General features: G+C 51.5%; 1 protein-coding gene and 1 pseudogene across 1 annotated transcript in view; one reads left to right on the top strand and one right to left on the bottom strand.

The window, feature by feature from the left end:
* The window catches only part of TWIST2 (twist family bHLH transcription factor 2), a 50,126-nt gene extending 33,775 nt beyond the window's left edge, over window positions 1–16,351 (bottom strand). Inside the window, exon 1 of the mRNA XM_032857650.1 lies at window positions 15,680–16,351. Within this exon, the coding sequence (XP_032713541.1) occupies window positions 15,715–16,197 (483 nt within the window). The 5' untranslated portion in view covers window positions 16,198–16,351 and the 3' untranslated portion in view covers window positions 15,680–15,714. The remainder of the gene's footprint in view (window positions 1–15,679) is intronic.
* Window positions 16,352–16,735: 384 nt separating this feature from the next.
* Window positions 16,736–17,632, top strand: LOC116867926 (annotated as a pseudogene).
* Window positions 17,633–18,012: the final 380 nt, after the last annotated feature.

Genomic DNA, 18,012 nt, shown 5'->3' with positions numbered 1-18,012 from the left:
CCCACAGAGTGTACACCTCTGGATTTGGGGTGATGAGGCCGTGTCTGGGTAGGTTCATCAACTGTAAGAGATGCACCCTCTGGTGGGGGGACGCTGACGACAAGGGAGGCTGTGCACGTGCGGAGGTTGGGGGGGGGACACAGGAAATCACTCTACTTTTCCTCAATTTTGCTATGACCAAGATTACCCTGCTCTGAAAAAAATCATCATAATAAAAAAATACAATAAATTAAATAAACTAAAAAAATTTTTAAGATTTTTATTTATTTATGACAGAGAAAAATAGCAAGAGAGGGAACACAAGCACAGGAGAGCTGGAGCGGGGAGCCTGATGCAGGACAGGAGCCAAAGGCAGACGCTTAACCAACTGAACCACTGAGGCGCTCCACATAAACTAAAATTTTTAAAAGAATGACCTGGAAGGAAGATACCACAGAGGGTCAGGGAGAAGGGCCCACCTGTCCCCTGCTGGGTGCTGCACGGAGGGATGGGAAATGTCCCATTATTGGAAATCACGGGATCCCACATCCGTGTTGTACAGACAGTGGGGAGGGCTCCCTGCTAACCAAGAGCACTAGCCATGGTTATTTATTTCCACCACACGTTTATAAAGGTAGTGAGGTTTCTCTGGGTTGGAGGGAATGTGTTTCTTCTATCACAGTAGGAAAATAAGCTCCAAACCAGCAAACTCTAAATGCTGCGCAACCTGAGGTTCACCTTATTCCCTGGGCCCTGTCAATTCAAAGGCTTACTCTGCAGGCATTAAGAGCCAAGAGATGCCCAGGAGGGGAGAGGCGCAATCTGCCCATTTCTGAACCCAGGGGCCCCTGTGTCCAGGCAGAACGGTGCTCAGCCTGCCTCGCTGAATCCTGATACCAAACGCAGAGGTGTGCAGGGCTGCGGGGGAAGCAAGGGCAGCCTTTGCCTGGCAGTGCACTGGGTGGCCGTCCAAAAGCAAGGGCCAAGGGCGTAGGAAATGCCACCTGTGCTTAGCCGGGATCCAGGCCCAGGCCTCCCCCTCTCTCCCCAAGGACTGCCCTGTGGCATTCGAGGCCACTATCTTGTCGGAACCAGAGACGTCCCGTGGAACAGCACATTCCAGGAACAGAAGCTGGGCTGTATTTGAGGCTGAAGGGAAATCTCACTTTCTAGACGGTTGACTGAAAGCACAGACTGCCTCGGTTCAATTGCTGATTCTGCCCACTGCAGGCTGGACACCCTCTGCTGAGCCACCGAGTCCCCTCAGTTTTCCCATCTGGAGAATGGGAATAAGAGTGCCAAGCTCACTGGACTGTCTCCAGCATTGAAATGACTGGACGGGCCATGTGCTGTGGTCCATTGTGAACAAGACTTGCCAGAGCCCCATCGGTCAGCCCTCAGCGTCTTTGCCCCCAGGCGAGGTCTCACCCCCATCTCACCCAGTTTGGAGCAGGAGAAGAGGAGACTCCTCACACTGCTCCATGGCCAGGTCTGGGTCAGGGAGACCCCCGAGGCCCTGCTGAATCCTGGTGTCACCCCAGCTGCACCCCGAGGACCCTCCACAGCCCCCAGCCACCCCGCCATGGATGCCGAGGCCAGGCTCCAGCCTAAGCATTACACTCTGGACCTCTCAGAGGGTCCCAAAGGAAGGGATACCCCAAGGACCACCTTCCTTAATGCACAGGAGCTCAGAGAAGGACAACCACTCACAGGTGTGTCCCCAGCAGGCATTTCTGAGGGGGGTGGAGGGCAATGTGGGCCCCAGGGCAGGGTGGACCTTGGCCCAGCATCTCTGCAGAGCATCCAAGGCTGGCCCTCACCTCCCCGTACCCCCTCCAGGCCCCCGCTGTGCCCTGTGGGCACCAGCTTCTCTGCTGTCTCTCCCCAGTCTTGGTCCCCAGTGCCTGAGCCCACGCTCCCCTCTGCCCAGGCCCGCCTGTGGGAGCTGGGAGCCACCTTCTGCCCTGCACTCCTGGCCTCCCATTCAGGCCTTCCTGCTGTTTATTTGCACAGCCAGAAGACAAAAAGCCATCCCTGTGAGTCACCCGCTCTGCTCCAGTCAGGCTCTGATTCACGCGGGAGGCCCGTGGCAGGGACTCACCCGGCCGTTAGCCTCTTGGTTTCTTAATGTCTTGACAGCAAAAGGTATCTGTGGTTTCAGACTCAGGATTAAAGCCCAGCGGGCTTCGTGGTGTGGACAGCCACAATGCAGACCAGGCACGACCCGCAGCACGCGAGCCCCAGTCTCTCCCTCCCGAAACCCTGGTCCACTCCGCCCGGCCGCGATGGAAACTTACAAGTATTTCAGTCATCTTTCTGAAAAGGATTTGGTCATCTGGCAAGTGTGGTCCCAGAATTTGCCAGAAGTATGCATCAAATGCAGCCTAGGGGTGAAAGAAGGCAGGCCTGGTGCAAATTAGATTAGGGCTGAGAATCTGAAAGGAAATGTGAGACTGGGAGCCTGGGGCTCTGCCTGGGGGTGGGGGCTACTCTGGGCCCCCAGGAAGGTGCAGGTGAGATGCAGGCTTCAGAGAAGGCTGGAAAGCACTGGGGTCCGGGGCTCTGGGGAAGCTGGCCTGCAGGGATGGGGGAGAATACCCCAGGCACGCCCATGTTTCCCTCCAGGCCTGAGCGCTCGCAGGCTGGTCATCACACAAGGCCGGGAGCTAGCATGAGTGATTTTATTTTCTCATTCCAATCATCAGTGAATTCCAGCGCCTCCAGAAGGTGAGGAGGGGTCCCTTCCTCCTTCTCATCCTCCTCCTCTCAGTTTGGGTTCGGAGAATAGTTACTGAGATTTTCTCCACTTACTTGCACCAATCTGGAGTACTTTCTGATTAAGAACACTTATCCCCACATACACAGAGAAGAGTTCACAAACTAAAGACAAGCAAAGATGCTGAAAGGACACAGAGGGTGGGAGCCCACTAGGGGATAAGGACGAGCTAATTGCTAATAGCTAGCATTGCAGGAAGGCAGTACACAGCCCTGCTGCCCCAAGCTGCCACCTGCCAGGGACCCAGAGTGGGCTGTGTTGATAACATTCTGGAAAAACAGATCAAATTAAACTGAGGCACGGCATTAAAATAATGGTCAGCCTTTCTCTATCCTTACGAAGCGCAGTTTTCTCCCAACTGCCTAAGTAAGACACGGCATTTGCAGAACACTTGGAAAATAAAGGAAAACAATACGAATACAAAGAAGGAAAGGCAGATTTTTGACTCACATGTTGGTCTCAGGGTGTTCACTCCTGGGACTGATGCACCCACGCCAGCGTACACGCTTGGAATTTTCAGCCCCGGGTCTTGTGATCTGTGCCGTTGTGGGGCCATTTCCCTGAGTTATCAGATGTGCGTTTGCAGCACGAAATCTGCTGACCGTATAGTGTTCCAGCACATGCACAAGCCACAGCTCACTCTCAACCTACCTCCCGAGACATTGGAAGCCTCTCGCTAATATTAGCAAAGCTGATAGGAATCTCCCTGTTGCTAGGCAACCCCGCCATTATTCACTCCGGACAGTGACTAAAAAGCTCACTTGCTTGCTCAAATGGGATTTCCCATTTTAAAAATCTTTCCTTATCTATCCTCAAAATCTCTTCACAAAGGTTTTATAATTGATCTTCTCATGTCAGAGACAAGGTGGCCCGGTTCCTCACGATTTCCTCGATACTGAAGGTTATCATTATCTTTTTTCCGAATTAATAGAAAAAAAATAGTATCCTCCTGCTTATTTTTAATGTCTTGGGTTATTGTTGAAGTAGAACACTTTTCCTCTGTTCATTGGACAACCAAAGTTCTTCTCCTGTAAATTCATATTTTCACCCTCACTTTCTACTGGGTGGTTATTTGTTTTCCTTTGGACTTTTAAGGGCTTTTGTCTAGTAGGAATAGTGATTCATTGTATAATACACTGTAAATACTTCCTTCCTGGCTCATTTAAAGATTTTGGTTATCACAGGTTTTTGGTACAGGTGAGTTTCATATTTTAATTTAATCAGAGTTATTTTTTTTTCCTTCATAACTCATGTTTGCTCTACTAGGAAAGATCAGTTTTAGGAAGCAGAGGATGGGAGGGGTCCCCATTAGTTAATGTCACTTAAGTTCCCTCAATGCTGACCGATGGGTTCTGTGGTGTGGGACAGTGGCTTGGGTGTCCGCGCTGCGTGCCATCTATGGCCGAGCCACACATCACACAGAACCACAGGGCGTTGATGAAGCAATATGAACACATACTCTTGGACCCACCAGGAAGCCTGATTTTCTATTAGTGTTACCAGCAGATGAGCTTAGAGAGAAGCTGAGTGGGTGGACATTGTGAGATCAAGGCCTGGCCTGCTCTGGGGACAGTAAGCATGGAGGCAGGGGGCTGGGCAGGAGGTGGCACCCTCTGTATAGCACACCCAGGGTGCCAAACTTCGTTCATGTCATCCAATGGTATTTCTGAAAACCACATGCACAGTCAAGGGACAGAGATCTACTCTTTGTGCCCTGTCTTGACTTCCTTGCTGGCTGCAGATTCCCACGGCTTCCAGTCCACAGGTGGGCATGCCCATGCCCCCTCTTCAGGTCCTCAGAGGGAGAGAGAGAGAGAGAGAGGATCCGAGTGTGCCCGGGCACAGCGAGTGTGCCCTGCTGTAAATGTGAGAACCACACTGATAGAACAAAGCGTGTCCACTCAGCCGCCAGGAACCCACATGGTGTCAACTGGTGGGGTCCCCAAGGTAAGATGTGCCCTGCTTGAGAGGTGACCCAGGCTCCTGTGAGGCCGGGTGCACAACTAGGGGTGTGGACACCCAGATCCCATCCTGCTATCTCTCTCGCTCTCCCTGGAGTCCTCTTTCTCAGCGTTTGGGCAATCTCTGTCTCCCTCCCTGCTGATTTCCCCTTTCGAGGGGCAGAGGACCAAGAACTGAGGGACAGCAGCACCCTTGGCCTTGGGCAACCTGACGGTTCTGGCTAAGATTCTTTGGGATCCGCTCCCAGTCCTGAGCCCTTCTGCCTGGATTCTCGAGACATGAACAATCCCTGAGCCCAGCACGATCTCCGGGGTTTCTGTGAGTGTCTCAATACGCTGATTGTGTAACCAGGGAGGGGATAGAGTTTAAAAAAGAAACAGATCGGGACCCCCACTGGGGAAACCCCGGGAGAGCCTCTCTTCTGCCCCTTCCCCTCCTGCGTGGGTCCCCAGGGCACAGGGGGCTCAGGAGGCACACCAAGGGTTAACAGATCAGGAGAGAAAGGAGAGGAAGAAAAGCACAGGAGAGAAAACCCGCCCAATTGGCCCTGAATGAGCTCCTGCCAGAGTCCAGCCTTCGTCCTGTCTCTGGGGACCGCTCTCACAGTGCACTTTGCTCCATTCCCAGCCCTGGGGAAAGTGGTATTTACAGAAAAAGAGGGATTCTCTTCAAAAAGCAGCTCCGAGCCAGAAGCCCCACTTTTCAGGAATCAGCAGCATCATCAGCTTGGGTGTCTCTCTGAGCCTGAAATGTTCTGGTCCTCTGACAGGCCCTGGGTTCAGGGATCCCATGGCTGGGTGGGTTAAAATGCTCACAGGCCACAGTCCCCCTCACAACAGATGGGGACATGCCCCCTGCCCTTGTCTGCTGGGCTGACTGCAAACCACACAGAACCTGAGGCCACCCCGTCCTTGCCCACCACCCCCAAGAACGGGAGAACGCAGTCCCTGCGGAGGGGCTTCGGAAGGATAATTGACCCGCCGCCCAAATCAGAAGGTGGGGGGACAAAAGCAGCGTGTTATCAGAGTTGTCTGCGGTTCTCTGGGTGGGGGGACACATAGGAAATAGATTTCGAAAGAGAAAGAGAAGCGTCTTCAGGCAGGGACAACTTGAGGCGGAGAACCAGCTGATAAACACAGAGTCATGTGGGGAAATGGGACCGCCCCTCTGGAAAGTGGGGCGGATGGAAGGCATGGCACCCACCCGCTCCCACGTCCTGCTGGTCACCAGCAACACCCACGGCCTGAGTCACAGGATCTTTTGGGGGTTGTAAAATACACATCCTACAAAATGTATCGTTTCGACCACTTTGAAGCCTTAAATCCAGTGGAAGTAAGTGCACAGCGTTCCCACCATTGTGCAAACACCCTCACTATCTATTCTAGAGACAGAAATCCCACACCCATTAGGCAATCCTGTCCCCATCCCCCTCCTCCAGGCCCTGGCAGCCACGAATCCACCTTTGCCTATTCTGGATTATTCATGCAGACGGACTCACACAGTATTTACTCTCGTGTCTGGCTCCTTTGACTTAGTATGACATTTGCAATGTCCCTCCCTGTTGTGTCAGGAGTCGTCCTTAGCTCCTTCTTCTGGCTGAACGGCCGTCCCCTATAGGGCTCGCCCATGTTTTCCACCTTTCCTCAGGGGCACACATTCAGATCGTTTTCACCTTGTGGGGTGTTATGAGGAGTGCTGCCTCAAACACACAAACACACATTTTCGTGGAGACCCTGCTTTCAATTCTTTGAGGGTGTACAGTTAGCGGGGAGGGGCTGGGTCGCACTGATTCCTGGAAGATGGACAGCTGCAGGGTATTAGAAACATCCTCTGTCCCTTTATATAGAGGGAAACTGAGTCCCAGACAGGCTACAACTTGCCCAAGCCACACACGACCGTGGGCTGAGAGCAGGAGTGCTCTCCCCCGCCAAGTTCAACCTCAGGAAAGTCCTGTTGACCCCTCTGGACACAAGACAACGGGTTGGCCCCACAGAGTCATTTGGCAGCCTATCCTGTTCCTACAAAGACAAGAGCCTTTGGTTTCTGTCTAATTAAAATTTCCCCCAAATAGAAAAATACCAGTTTACTAAGGGAAAAGAACGCCATACGATTTATTCCAGAAACAGTGACTTCGATAAACTGCAAAACCCACTGTGGAGAGTCACAATGGTTACAAGTCGGCCCAGGTATCAAAAAGCCCTGAGATGGCAAGGATTACTGTTCCCTGCGTGCAAACACGGGTGTGCACCGGGAGCCGGAAACGTAAGCCGGTCCTGCTCTGGCTCTGCCACCCTCCCCACCTCTCGTGCTGCCCAGAAAAGGTGAAATTATGTAATCGATATAAAATGGTACTTGCTGTATCTCTCCAAAACCGTTCACTACAAGCTGCTTGCCCGAGACATCGGTCCGGAGGATCCACGTATGGACACGTGGCTGAGGGAGGCGCCGGGAGGGTGGAGTTTGTCATTGGGAAAAGTAACGTGTTGCCACACAGCCCAGTTCTGCACCTGCGGCAGAGCGATGGTCTGTGAGAGGGACAATGCGGTCATTTGTCCTCTCGCAGCAAAGCCAGGTGGGTTCCATGAGCCTTGGAAACCTGGGAGGTGGGAGGCTGAGATTTTCCTCTGGAGGAGTCTTTGGAGGTGCAGGGGCTTTTCACATCGGATTTGGCCGTAGGGAAAGGCTACTGCATGAAACCCAGGAGGAGGAAACAAAGGCTGAGTGACCACTTGCTTGCATCAGCCCCGGCAAAGGCTGAGCCCCACTGGGCTCGTGCTGGGACGGTCATCAGCACGACCTGCAGGTTGGACCCGCCTGCAGCACCTGGATGCCCAGGAAGCCTGAGGCCAACACACACCCTTCACAATTGGTCTGTTCCATCTTTCCTCTCTCTTCCCTCCTCTGTCATGAGAGAGTCCCTCCCAGTCCCACAGGGGCACCCAGCCACCCAGGAGAGCAGACCCAACCCAGGCTGATCCTAGGGTCCCCACCCCACCGTGGAGGAGGTGTCCACCCTTGACCGCCTTGCAGGGACTCTGTTTTGGCCCCAGTGGCCTCCCGCCTGGGGCATTAAGGCAGAAGAATTGAGGCGGGGCCTTGTGGGTTGTTATGAAGGGTCCTTTCTCTGGGAAGGCAGGCAGCATGCTTCTGATAAAACATTTTCTTTTCCATTTCTGAGGGACCCTGAACAGGGTCCTGAGGGAAGAAGGAATCCATCTGCAGCAGGTGGCAGAGGAAGGTAACAAGCGTGGATCCTTCCATCTTCTTATGAAGGGAGCCCCATCCCCTCGGTTGCTCCTTTCCTTACAAGAGACCCCACACAGCACACTTCCTGCCCACATCCTCATTTTCTCTTACTCTGTCACTCCTGAAAGAGTGACTGTCACTCCTCTTCCACAGTATAAATCTTAAGCTGCCGGATTAATGTTTAGGGAGTCTTCAGAGACACACGAGGAGGTGAAACTGCTCAACAATGAAATCAGAGAAAACTGCTTGTTTTTGAAGCATCATAAAACAAAAACGAAGAGAGCATAGTAGCCATATTTGAGATGAGCCCGTAAATAGATCCCAGCCCTCACCTGATGCGTGTCGTTTAATTCAGAGATAACCCCTAGCCTCAAAAAGCCGTCTGAAAGAGAGCTGGGCAAGTGGCCACACTTTACCACCCAGTAAAACAGCCTCAAGTTCACCCTGCCCTTAAGATGTTTCACGGTGTGGGCTCCTGGTCACACCTCAGACCTGCCTCAGCCTACAAACGTGCCACGGAACCCCGGCGTGCCCAGGGTGTCACCACATGGTCCCCACCCACACTGTTCTGGGTGGCTGGAGCCGCTCATGTCGCCCAAGAGACATCAACGAAAACAGGACACACCAGATTTCCTGGGGGTACAGGTATCTGTTGGGGACACTTCTGCTCTAGTCTTAATGCAACAACTTTCTTAGAAAGTAGTAATGATGGGCAGCTAAGGGAGGGGGTAACCCAGCACTGAGGTAGGGGACAGGGTGTCCGGGCACTTCCGAAACACCCGGAATCCCTCAACTCCGAGCACCCCGAGACAGGTATGCATTCCCCGAGTGTGACTGTGCATTGCCAGAGCCTGATGGTGGGCTTTTTGCTCATCCTTTATTATTTAGTATAAGATGAAAACCTACATGGGCCTCGGCTAATAGTGGGAACATACAGGTGAGCTCTCAGCTACGGAATACAGGAGGGAACGCTGGGTGTGGGGGGCGGGAGGTGGCAGAGGGCAGGGCTGCAGGAAAAATGCTCACCAGGCAGCAAAAAAAAAAAAAAAAAAAAAGATCAGATCTTTCTTTCTCAGGCCCCAGCCATGCACACAGCCATCGCAAAACAGAGGAAAATCCATTTTGATTAGTTAGGAACCAATATCTGTGTCGTATACGATTTGGAATGATTTAAATTTGGGAAAAATCAGTCTTCAGTGAAGACGTGGTTCATCCGTGCAACTTAATCTCCTGGAAGAGACAGGTCTCAATTGGAGAAAGGAAATCATGCTTCCCCCTGCCCCACTTTCCTTTCCAATTTGCAATAATCCAGGCATTTCCCGAGGAAACAAAAAGCCCCTCACTAGTATTTATCAAGGCGGTTTCATGAAGAGCGGGGTTTTAAGTTCACACGGCTTTCTGGAAGTCGGTGGAGATCTTGCTAAACCCGAAGGCTAGCTCGCCTTCGAACCCTCCACGGAAGCAGACCCCTCCAGCTCACAGGCACCCCCAGGTCCAAATAATCACACAAGGCGAATGAATTTTGACTTCTGATCCCTCGGAGCTCCCTGCTAGCCAGATCTACTTTAAGAACTGAGATTAAGGAAAGGAAACAGCAACTCAATCTTTATTTCTAGAGCTCTTGATTGAAGGAAGGTGCTGGTTGCTTGCATTTTGACTTCCAGAATGTTAAACTGAAGTCAAACCCACAAAGAAATCCACCGCAGCAGTAGATAGAGTCAGAGACTATAAACTATTGGCCTGTGTTTTCTTTTAGGGAGTTTGTTTATTTTACAAGCCGTCCCTTCCAGAGCCCCACTTGCCCCTGAAGCAGGCAAAAAAATCCCCTGAATCTCTTAAGAAGAGGGACACACTCAAAGAATTTACCAGAAAAGTCCATGTGGCATTTTATTTGTATAGCGGCAGAAAAGCAGCATTAACAACAGAAGCGTGGACCTTTTTTTCCTCCAAGGGGACGTCAGAGAAAGATCCCTATTCCTCGCCTCTCAAAGCAAAAAAGCTAAAAACCTGCCCCAGGTTGTCCTGTGCTGAGCGGCCCTGGCTGAGGTCCTGGGGCTTTGGCTGTGACCACAGCACAGACCTCAGCTCTGGGGTTGGAACTGGATATCTGGTCACCATCAAAGGGTTAATTAAAATCCAGGTTTCTGCCCAAATCTTGCCTGTCAGTCATGCACCAGATCTGCACATTCAGAAAACCAAGTGTGGGCTTTCTGTCAAAATGAAAACAGTGGGAAATAAGAATCCAATGCCAGACAGCATAACTAAGTTTGCAATTCACCCCTAAAAGATGCAGGTGACTTTTTTTTTTTTTTAAAGCTGGAAGTGAGCTAAAAAGAAAAAGGTATTTTCCAGAAGAGCTAAATTTGGTAAGTGAAAGCTCTCTGGGTTATCCCTTTCATTTAACTGATGGGGAAATTCTGATCTACAGAAAAGGAGGTATGTGTGCCCATTTTAAAGGTATGGATCTGAGGATTTGAGAAATGAAGTTACAGTTCTACAGAAGGTGTCATGAGAAGCTGAGTCATCTCAATTTTCCCCCGGTCAGGTCACAGCGGAAAGCGTGTGGGGATGGGAAACACGGGCACTAAGCAACAGACTCCACGAAACCCCATGCACTGAGCGCTTTCAACCACTGATATTCTGCACAAATCCCAGACTCATGTTATTCTGAACAATCGAGATGGAGGAAAAACAATACAGACATTTGAAGCACTGTTTGGCTTCAAAATGACTCTATTTTCAATTAACCACTAAAAATTTCTTTCATGTTGGAATGAAGTTACATGCTGGCTTTTCTAGTTCCTGACTCAAGACTCCTTGAGCACGACCACCATTAGTAATCACTGAAGACAAATCCCATTGTGACCTGGTTGACATCAGCATGAAAATCACATCATTAATGTCACCATATCCCATTCCAAGACAAACATTAAATTAAGGCACATTTAATATAACTAAATTGCATTCAAAGAGTTACTACTGAACCAAACACAAAATATGTTCCTAGGACAAACAAATATTACTTTCAAATAACCATGACTAAGCTTAGGGTTTGAGCTCTCTCTCTCTCTCCCCTCTCCCTGCCTGTATGTCTCTTAATACTAAAACGTTAATCTCTACCTCTTTTGGTGAATAATTTTTACAAACCATGGGTTTCAGAATTGTGTGTGTTTCATGCACGTCAGTGTAGGCTTTGTATCTCAAAAGCAAATGTTGGGTCAGTTTCAGGTAAATATTTCCTAAAATTTCTTTGAAAAATATTTTGTTTCTTGGTATAGGGGAAAAATGTATTAACTGGTATTTCTCCTTTCAGATTTCTGGAATTTTACTCTGTCTAAGGATAAGAAGGAGCCACCTTTAATTGCACAGAGGAAATACTTTGAGATTCCTCGTATTTTGGAAAGAAGTACAAAATGCAAATGACATCAGGAAAAAAAAATAGATCTGGGCTCAAACCACACTCGTTTATTACTCCGAGATGAGGCATCATCATTCCTTATATAATTTGTTTGTTTGAATACAGAAAAATGTTTAAATTCTTGTGGCGTATCTTTCCTTTTTATATTGAGATAACTGTAGATTCATATGAGGTTGTAAGAAATAATGCACAGGGAGTCTCTTCCACTCTTTACTCCGTTTCCCTCAATGGCAACGTCTTGCAAAACTATAGAGCAAGGTCACAGCTGGGAAATTAACACTGATACAATCTCCAGACCTTATGCAGATTTCACCAGTTTTAAGGGTGTGTGTGTGTTTCGTTCTATACAATGTTACACACTTGTAGACTCAGGTGACCCTGCGGAGTATCTTTTTAAACAGCTTCTGATGTTAGTATTCTATCTTGTCCATATCTCTTAGTCTCCTTCTCCTTTATGGCTGCTTCTTGGCCTCCATAACTTATTCACCTTTTCTTTGAGTTTTATTGCCTCGCTCGGGAACTGTTTGCTGGTGGAGACTCTGTATTTGGTCTATTTCTTGCAGCACATTTATCCTTTCCCAGGAAAAGACACAAACATAAACAGACATTCCAGCACGCATTCACAGCGTTTTTAAAGACACCAGTGAGAATAGATTAATATAAATACTAAGCTTAAAAACTGTCATAAAAGTTCAGCCTTTGAAATTGGCTTATTAAAATATTTGTTTTCTTTTAAGCCCAGATTTAAACTGATGTTATGAGTTATAGTGCTCTGCTCCAAAAGAGTTTACTTTGTGGTCTTTTTTTGCCAGGCAAGAGGAATCTGACATCTGTGCCGTCCGTCCAGGATAGATTGAAACAAGGATGATGGAAACTCAATTCTTACAGGCTCAAGACTTGTCTGAAAATAGTACCTTTTTTTTTTTTTTCCCAGAAAACCTCAATCAAGTACTATATTTCAAATGACCTCAAACAGCCACTCTCAAAGTCCCATCCCTCCACCCCCCATGCTGGCCAGATGCTGTAGCAAGACTTCTTCGTTCAAGGTTGAAAGAATAACACAGACACTTATAGAACAATATACCCACATCACAGAGGTCAGCTCCCTCTATTGGATCTTATTGACAGGTATTTTATAACAAAACAATACTTGTGTTCTAGGTAGCTCAGGCTTTCATTCCACTTCTTCGGATCCATCAAAACCTGTCCTGGGGATTCTGCATGTACGTTCCCCATGGGGAATTCATTTGCTTTGGAGACCCGCTAGCATTCCAAATGGAGCAGTTAACAAACACCTCCAAGAAATCAATGTTCAGGAGGGAGAAACAGGCTTACACACTTTTTAGGAGGTGAAAGGGTCATACTCTGTTCTCCAAAGTTCCAAACTAAAAATTCTCAGGGAAAAAAAAAGTCGTTTGTTGACTACAGTAACCTACTGAAAATCTGTGCCTATGGCAGGAGTCAGGGAAGACGTTTTCTTTAATGACAAAGTGGAAAATAGGAAAAATGTCTGATAATCATCACCTTCCTCCAAGCCAGGTGCCCCTGACCCTATTACTAAAGCTTCAACATTTAACGACAATACTAAAAACTTCTTTTGAGATTCTCCCAATGAGATGAACCTAGCTGACTGTCCAACGATGCCTGATCTATTGTATATTTTTATGCTTAAATACGGGACTAAGGAAGAAAGTGAGGATAAATATTACCACCAGCCGAACACCATTTCCTGCGATTCTCTTTGTACCAAGGGACAATTCAGGTTCTTTGTGGTTATTGCTATTCATCAGGACACAGCTTTTTTTCATATATGTGAAAACATCTCGTATACTGAGAACATTAAAATCACACACAACTTACTGAAAGTTCTAGAATTCTTTGCTGGTACCTATAACTAACACTTCTTAAAAATATTACAAATAACAAATGTCATTTAGCAACATTTTCAGGAAATCAAACCAATCATGATTGTACTTACATTCACAGACAGTAATGTGATAAAAACAAACAAGCAAAAACACAAAAAAACAAAAAAATAAATAGTTTGCCCAATGTACAAAGTAAAAACAAGTAAAACCAAGGTGTGTCCAGAATTATTGGTGTTATCAAAAATGTCCCCATTTCTCTCCTCGTCTTGCAGAGAGTGGGTATCTTTCTACCTAAAGAAACTGGCTTCCTGAAATTAATCAGTTATATTCAAATATATTAAAAAATAAAAATAAATAGGCACCCATATAGACCATATTTTTCCTCCAGCTGAATGTGCTGTGTTATGTTTTAAGGATTTTTCCAAAAAAACTCTCAACACTTACAATAAATAAAGTGTCACTTTTTATTTTTATATAATCTTTATTTGTGATCTAGGTCTGATTCTCTAAGTTTGAGGAATGCAATGATTTTAAAATGAATTTTAAATGATCCTACTAAATTTTGCATTAAGGTCATATCTCCTAGTATTTGTTTTCAGTAATTTTCTGGAGGGAAGTCTTAACGATAATTCTGTTGACATTTTCCTTAAACAAAGCTATACATGTATGTTTTACAAAGATGACATCTCTCATTTGTTTATCCTTCCTTCAGATGTGCTGTAAACTATCCATGGTATAAAGGGTAAATGGAATTAACTAATGGAAGCTCATAATTTAGGCAGCAAAACCCAGAATTAATGTATTATCCCCCTGTAGCATTTTACTACTCAGCCAATCCAAACTTTCTTTCTTAGAGAAATACGTGATTGTGATACTTTCCATCTGTTTTTGACAAAGATAGGAGAAGATTCCCAAAAGTTATTTCTGCTAAAAAAATCTTTCTTAAAAAAAACGATCATTATCTTAAGGGAGGGGGCAATTTCATCAAAAGAATTTTCAGAGACACAGAAATAAAAGCTTAACAAAGAAAATTCACCTGTGCCAGATCAGCCTTTTGTGACCACAGCAAAAACATCTGTAGATATTAGAGAACCATACATTTTTTAAAAAGAAATAGATATGTTTGGGAGAACGGGTGGGGGCACGCTCTGGATTAATCTAAATTCCTTCTGTGTGAAGTAGAGACTTATAAAAACACTGCAAGATGAGCAGGAAACTAAAGCACACTAAGTAGTAAGGATCTTTACCACCCCCTCGGCCGGCAACATATCTTGCCCCTTCTCATTGCCCTAGAGAGCCCTCCGAAGGAAGATGCCCACCAGCCTCGAAGAGCCTTCTGGAAGGGAAGGCGCCTCGGGAGTTAGATTTCCTCTAAACGGAGTTCCAAGGTGTCTGGTCAAAGGGTGCTGGTGCAGGGCGCCCTGAGCGCTCTTCCAGAGCAAACCAGAGTTTCCAAATGCTCTCAGCAGCTGTGTCCCCTTCGCCTTCTCCAGTGCAGGGCCTGGCCCGCACTCCCTCCCGGTCCCGCAAACCTGTTTCCCAGCCTGGACCCCTCGCGCTCTCCTGCGGGTGCCGGGCGCTGGGACGCGGCGCGGACAGACCCCCACTCCCAGACCCTCCAGGTTCAAGGCTGGAACCAGAGGCTCCCAGCTCCGAGATCCGCCCACCTGCCTGCGGGCCGAGGGTTTCCGAACCTGGGGGTGCGCTCCCGGCCTAGGCGCTCTGGTCTCCGCGACTCAGCCCGGGCCCTGTCTCCCGCGCTCCCAGCGCAGGGCGTACCAAGGCTCTCCCGCTGCAGTGGCCCCGGAGCCACCAACGCAGGGCCGTGTCCTCCCGCTCTCCCCAAGGCAAACCTGGCCGCCGGCCCGCTCTCTTGTGCCCACCGGGCCCACCAGGGCGCGGACCGCTCGGCTTTCGAAGCGCCGGCCCGGGAGGCCCTGCTGGAGCCGTCCGCGAAAGATGAGTGTCCGCACCATGAACGCGCTTCCCGGGAAGAGGGCAAAGCCGCAGCCGGGCACAACCTGGCTCCGGCAGCCTCGTGGGCGGCCTCGATTCCGGAGGGCGTCGAGGGCAGTGGCTTTCCACCTCTCTGCCCGTGCGGGCTGCCGGCCGTTCTTCCGATGCCCACTCTCCCGACACTCACCCGCAGGCGCCAGCGGTAGCAGCAGCAAGGGTAGCAAGTACCGCTGTCACCGGTGCTCCCCCTCCCCCCCAGCTCCCGGACTGACACCCAGCAGGGAAGCTTGCAAAAGGACCCAAGGGTGTCCCTGGGACGCGGGAGCTTCCCAACAGACCCCCTTCTGTTGCTGCGAGGAAAACCGCACCCCAACCACGCCGCCCCGGCCCACAGGGCCTCCACTAGGAGGGATGCGCGGGCCGGGCCGCCTGCCCCCCGCTGCGGAGGGCGCGGGTCGCGCACGCAGCACCTACCCTGGCGCGCGGGTCCGGACGTGGGTGGCGCGGCGCTAGTGGGAGGCGGACATGGACCACGCGCCCTCCATGCGCCACACGGAGAAGGCGTAGCTGAGGCGCTCGTGGGCCACGTAGCTGCAGCTGGTCATCTTATTGTCCATCTCGTCGCTCTGCAGGACCTGGTAGAGGAAGTCTATGTACCTGGCGGCCAGCTTGAGCGTCTGGATCTTGCTGAGCTTGTCCGAGGGCAGCGTGGGGATGATCTTGCGCAGCGCGGCGAAGGCCTCGTTGAGCGACTGGGTGCGCTGGCGCTCGCGCACGTTGGCCAGGATGCGCTGGCTCTGCAGCTCCTCGAAGGACTGCGCGCTCGGGCTGCCCTTCTTGCCGCGCTTGCCTGGGGTCGGGCTGCCATCTTCGCTCGACTTCTTGCTGTAGCGCCGCTTCCGGCCAAAGCGCTTGGGCTGCCTCTCGAGCTCCTCCTCGCTGGTGCCCAGGCTGTCCACGGGGGACACGGGCGAGCTGGAGCCCTCCTCCATGGCGCCCGCCCGGCGCGCTTGGGGCTGGGGGCGCCGGGCGCCGAGCGCGCGCCGCTGCCCAAGCCCGCGGTCGCCGAGCACACGCTCTCCGAGTTGCTCGAGAGGCTCTGATTTCAAGGCCGGCTTGTGCAAAACCGAGGTCTCCGGGAGAGGAAGTTATTCTAACTTTTTTGGAAACTCTAGCCGGGCTGGGTTGCTAAATAGTTGTCAGGAGCGAGGGCGGCGCGCTGATTGGCCGCGGCGGCCGGGGGCTGGACGAGTTTTGGGGCCTTCGCCCGCCGCCCCCGCCCCCCGGCGCGGCACTTTCAGTTTTGCCTCCCCTTTCGGTCCCGGCCACGGCGGGCACCCCGGAGGCCCGGCCCTGGCGTGCCGCCGGAGCCCCCAGCCGGCATCCGACAGCTCTCCGGCCGCCCGGCGCCCTGGGCATTACCGACCTGCTTTGTCTGCTCCTTAACGTGGAGGTCGGGCCCCGCCAGGCTGCGTGATCTCCCCCGGGCGCGAAGAGCGCGAGGGGCGCGGGAGCCGAGTCCTACCCTAGATGCGCTCCCAGGAGGTGAGGACGAGGCGGGGAGCCCCGGGGGCTGCTCCGGCCTCTGCGCTCCTTGGCTGTCCCCCGGGAGCGACGCGAGTCCTCGCTGCTCCCGCACACTCAGTCTGGGGTGGGAGACGCGCGCGGGCAGGGGTCCCGGCAACCGGACCACAGGCGTGCGGATACTTGAGTGCCCTCCGAGACGCCTTTGCCCACGCACGTGGCGCAGGGATCAGTGCACATGCACCGGCTCTGCCCAGGCTTCGTGTTGGGTGGCCTTTCTCACCCCAGCTTTCTGGGGATCCCGGCACCAACGCCCTTTGCAGACCTTGCTTCTAAGTGCTTTCAAACTTGAAAGCCACAGCGAGCCTCTGCGGGAGCGCCGGTGCCCACTGCGCCCACCTGCTTGGCCCTGCCTGGGATGCCGGGTACAGGGCGGGGGCGACCGCCAGGCCCCCGGTGCAGGGCCCCAGCCTCTGCGCTCCTCCTCTGCTTCGCCAGTCACCAGTGGCCCGGAGGGCAGTCTGGGGAGCAGCACAGCCTCCCCTGCGCTGGGCGCCTGAAGGCAGGAGGGCGCGGGGCGGCGGGAGCCGGGCGACACCGCGGACCCCGGCTCCGCGCCATCTGGACGCCGAGCGCGGGCGCGTTTGAAGTGGTTGGGGGGGGGGCTCTTTGTTCGCCAGGCCGCTCTGGCTCTGGGCCTGGAGGTGGTTTACGGCTTTGATGCCTTTGAACCTATTCCCAGGTGACCCGGGCTCAATTAGGCCGGGGCCTGAGCCCGGCTGTCAGGCAAGCCGCGTGATCAAGGGCGGGTGGGTCCTTTTATTGAAGTTGAACTCGGGGCCCGCGGAGCGCTCGGCCTCCGCTGCTCCTCGGCCGCCAGGCCGGCCGCGACCACCGCGTTAGGAACCCCGCGGGCGGTGGTGAGCGGCCAGGGCTGCTCAAGGGGGACATTGCCCCAGCAGCGAGTGGAGCAGATGTCTGGGAAGAACAGGCCCTGACACGGAGGTAGCCACGTAACAACGCTGTTTGCAGTTTCTAACCCACCCGCGGGCTTCACGATCCTGTGACTAAAGGGTCCTGCCGAGTCACCGCGCCCAGCCCCACCCCGCCCAACCGCCCCTTCCCCTGCTCTGAGAAGGATCGGGGTTTATCCCGCTCCCTACAGCTTTCTCCAAACTTCGAAAATAAATGTAAGGAAGGATAGAGACCCCGGCCTGGGTCGCAGCCTTTCCTGGGCTTCCTGCGTCGGAAGGGCCTGCTCCCTTCCAGACTGGGCCTGGAAG

The sequence above is a fragment of the Lontra canadensis genome, unplaced genomic scaffold (assembly GCF_010015895.1).
Source record: "Lontra canadensis isolate GAN:19392208 unplaced genomic scaffold, GSC_riverotter_1.0 scaffold13, whole genome shotgun sequence".
NCBI classification, from domain to species: Eukaryota; Metazoa; Chordata; class Mammalia; order Carnivora; family Mustelidae; genus Lontra; species Lontra canadensis.
The sequence above is the reverse complement of the archived record's forward strand: the minus strand, read 5'-3'. Positions and strand labels throughout refer to the sequence as shown.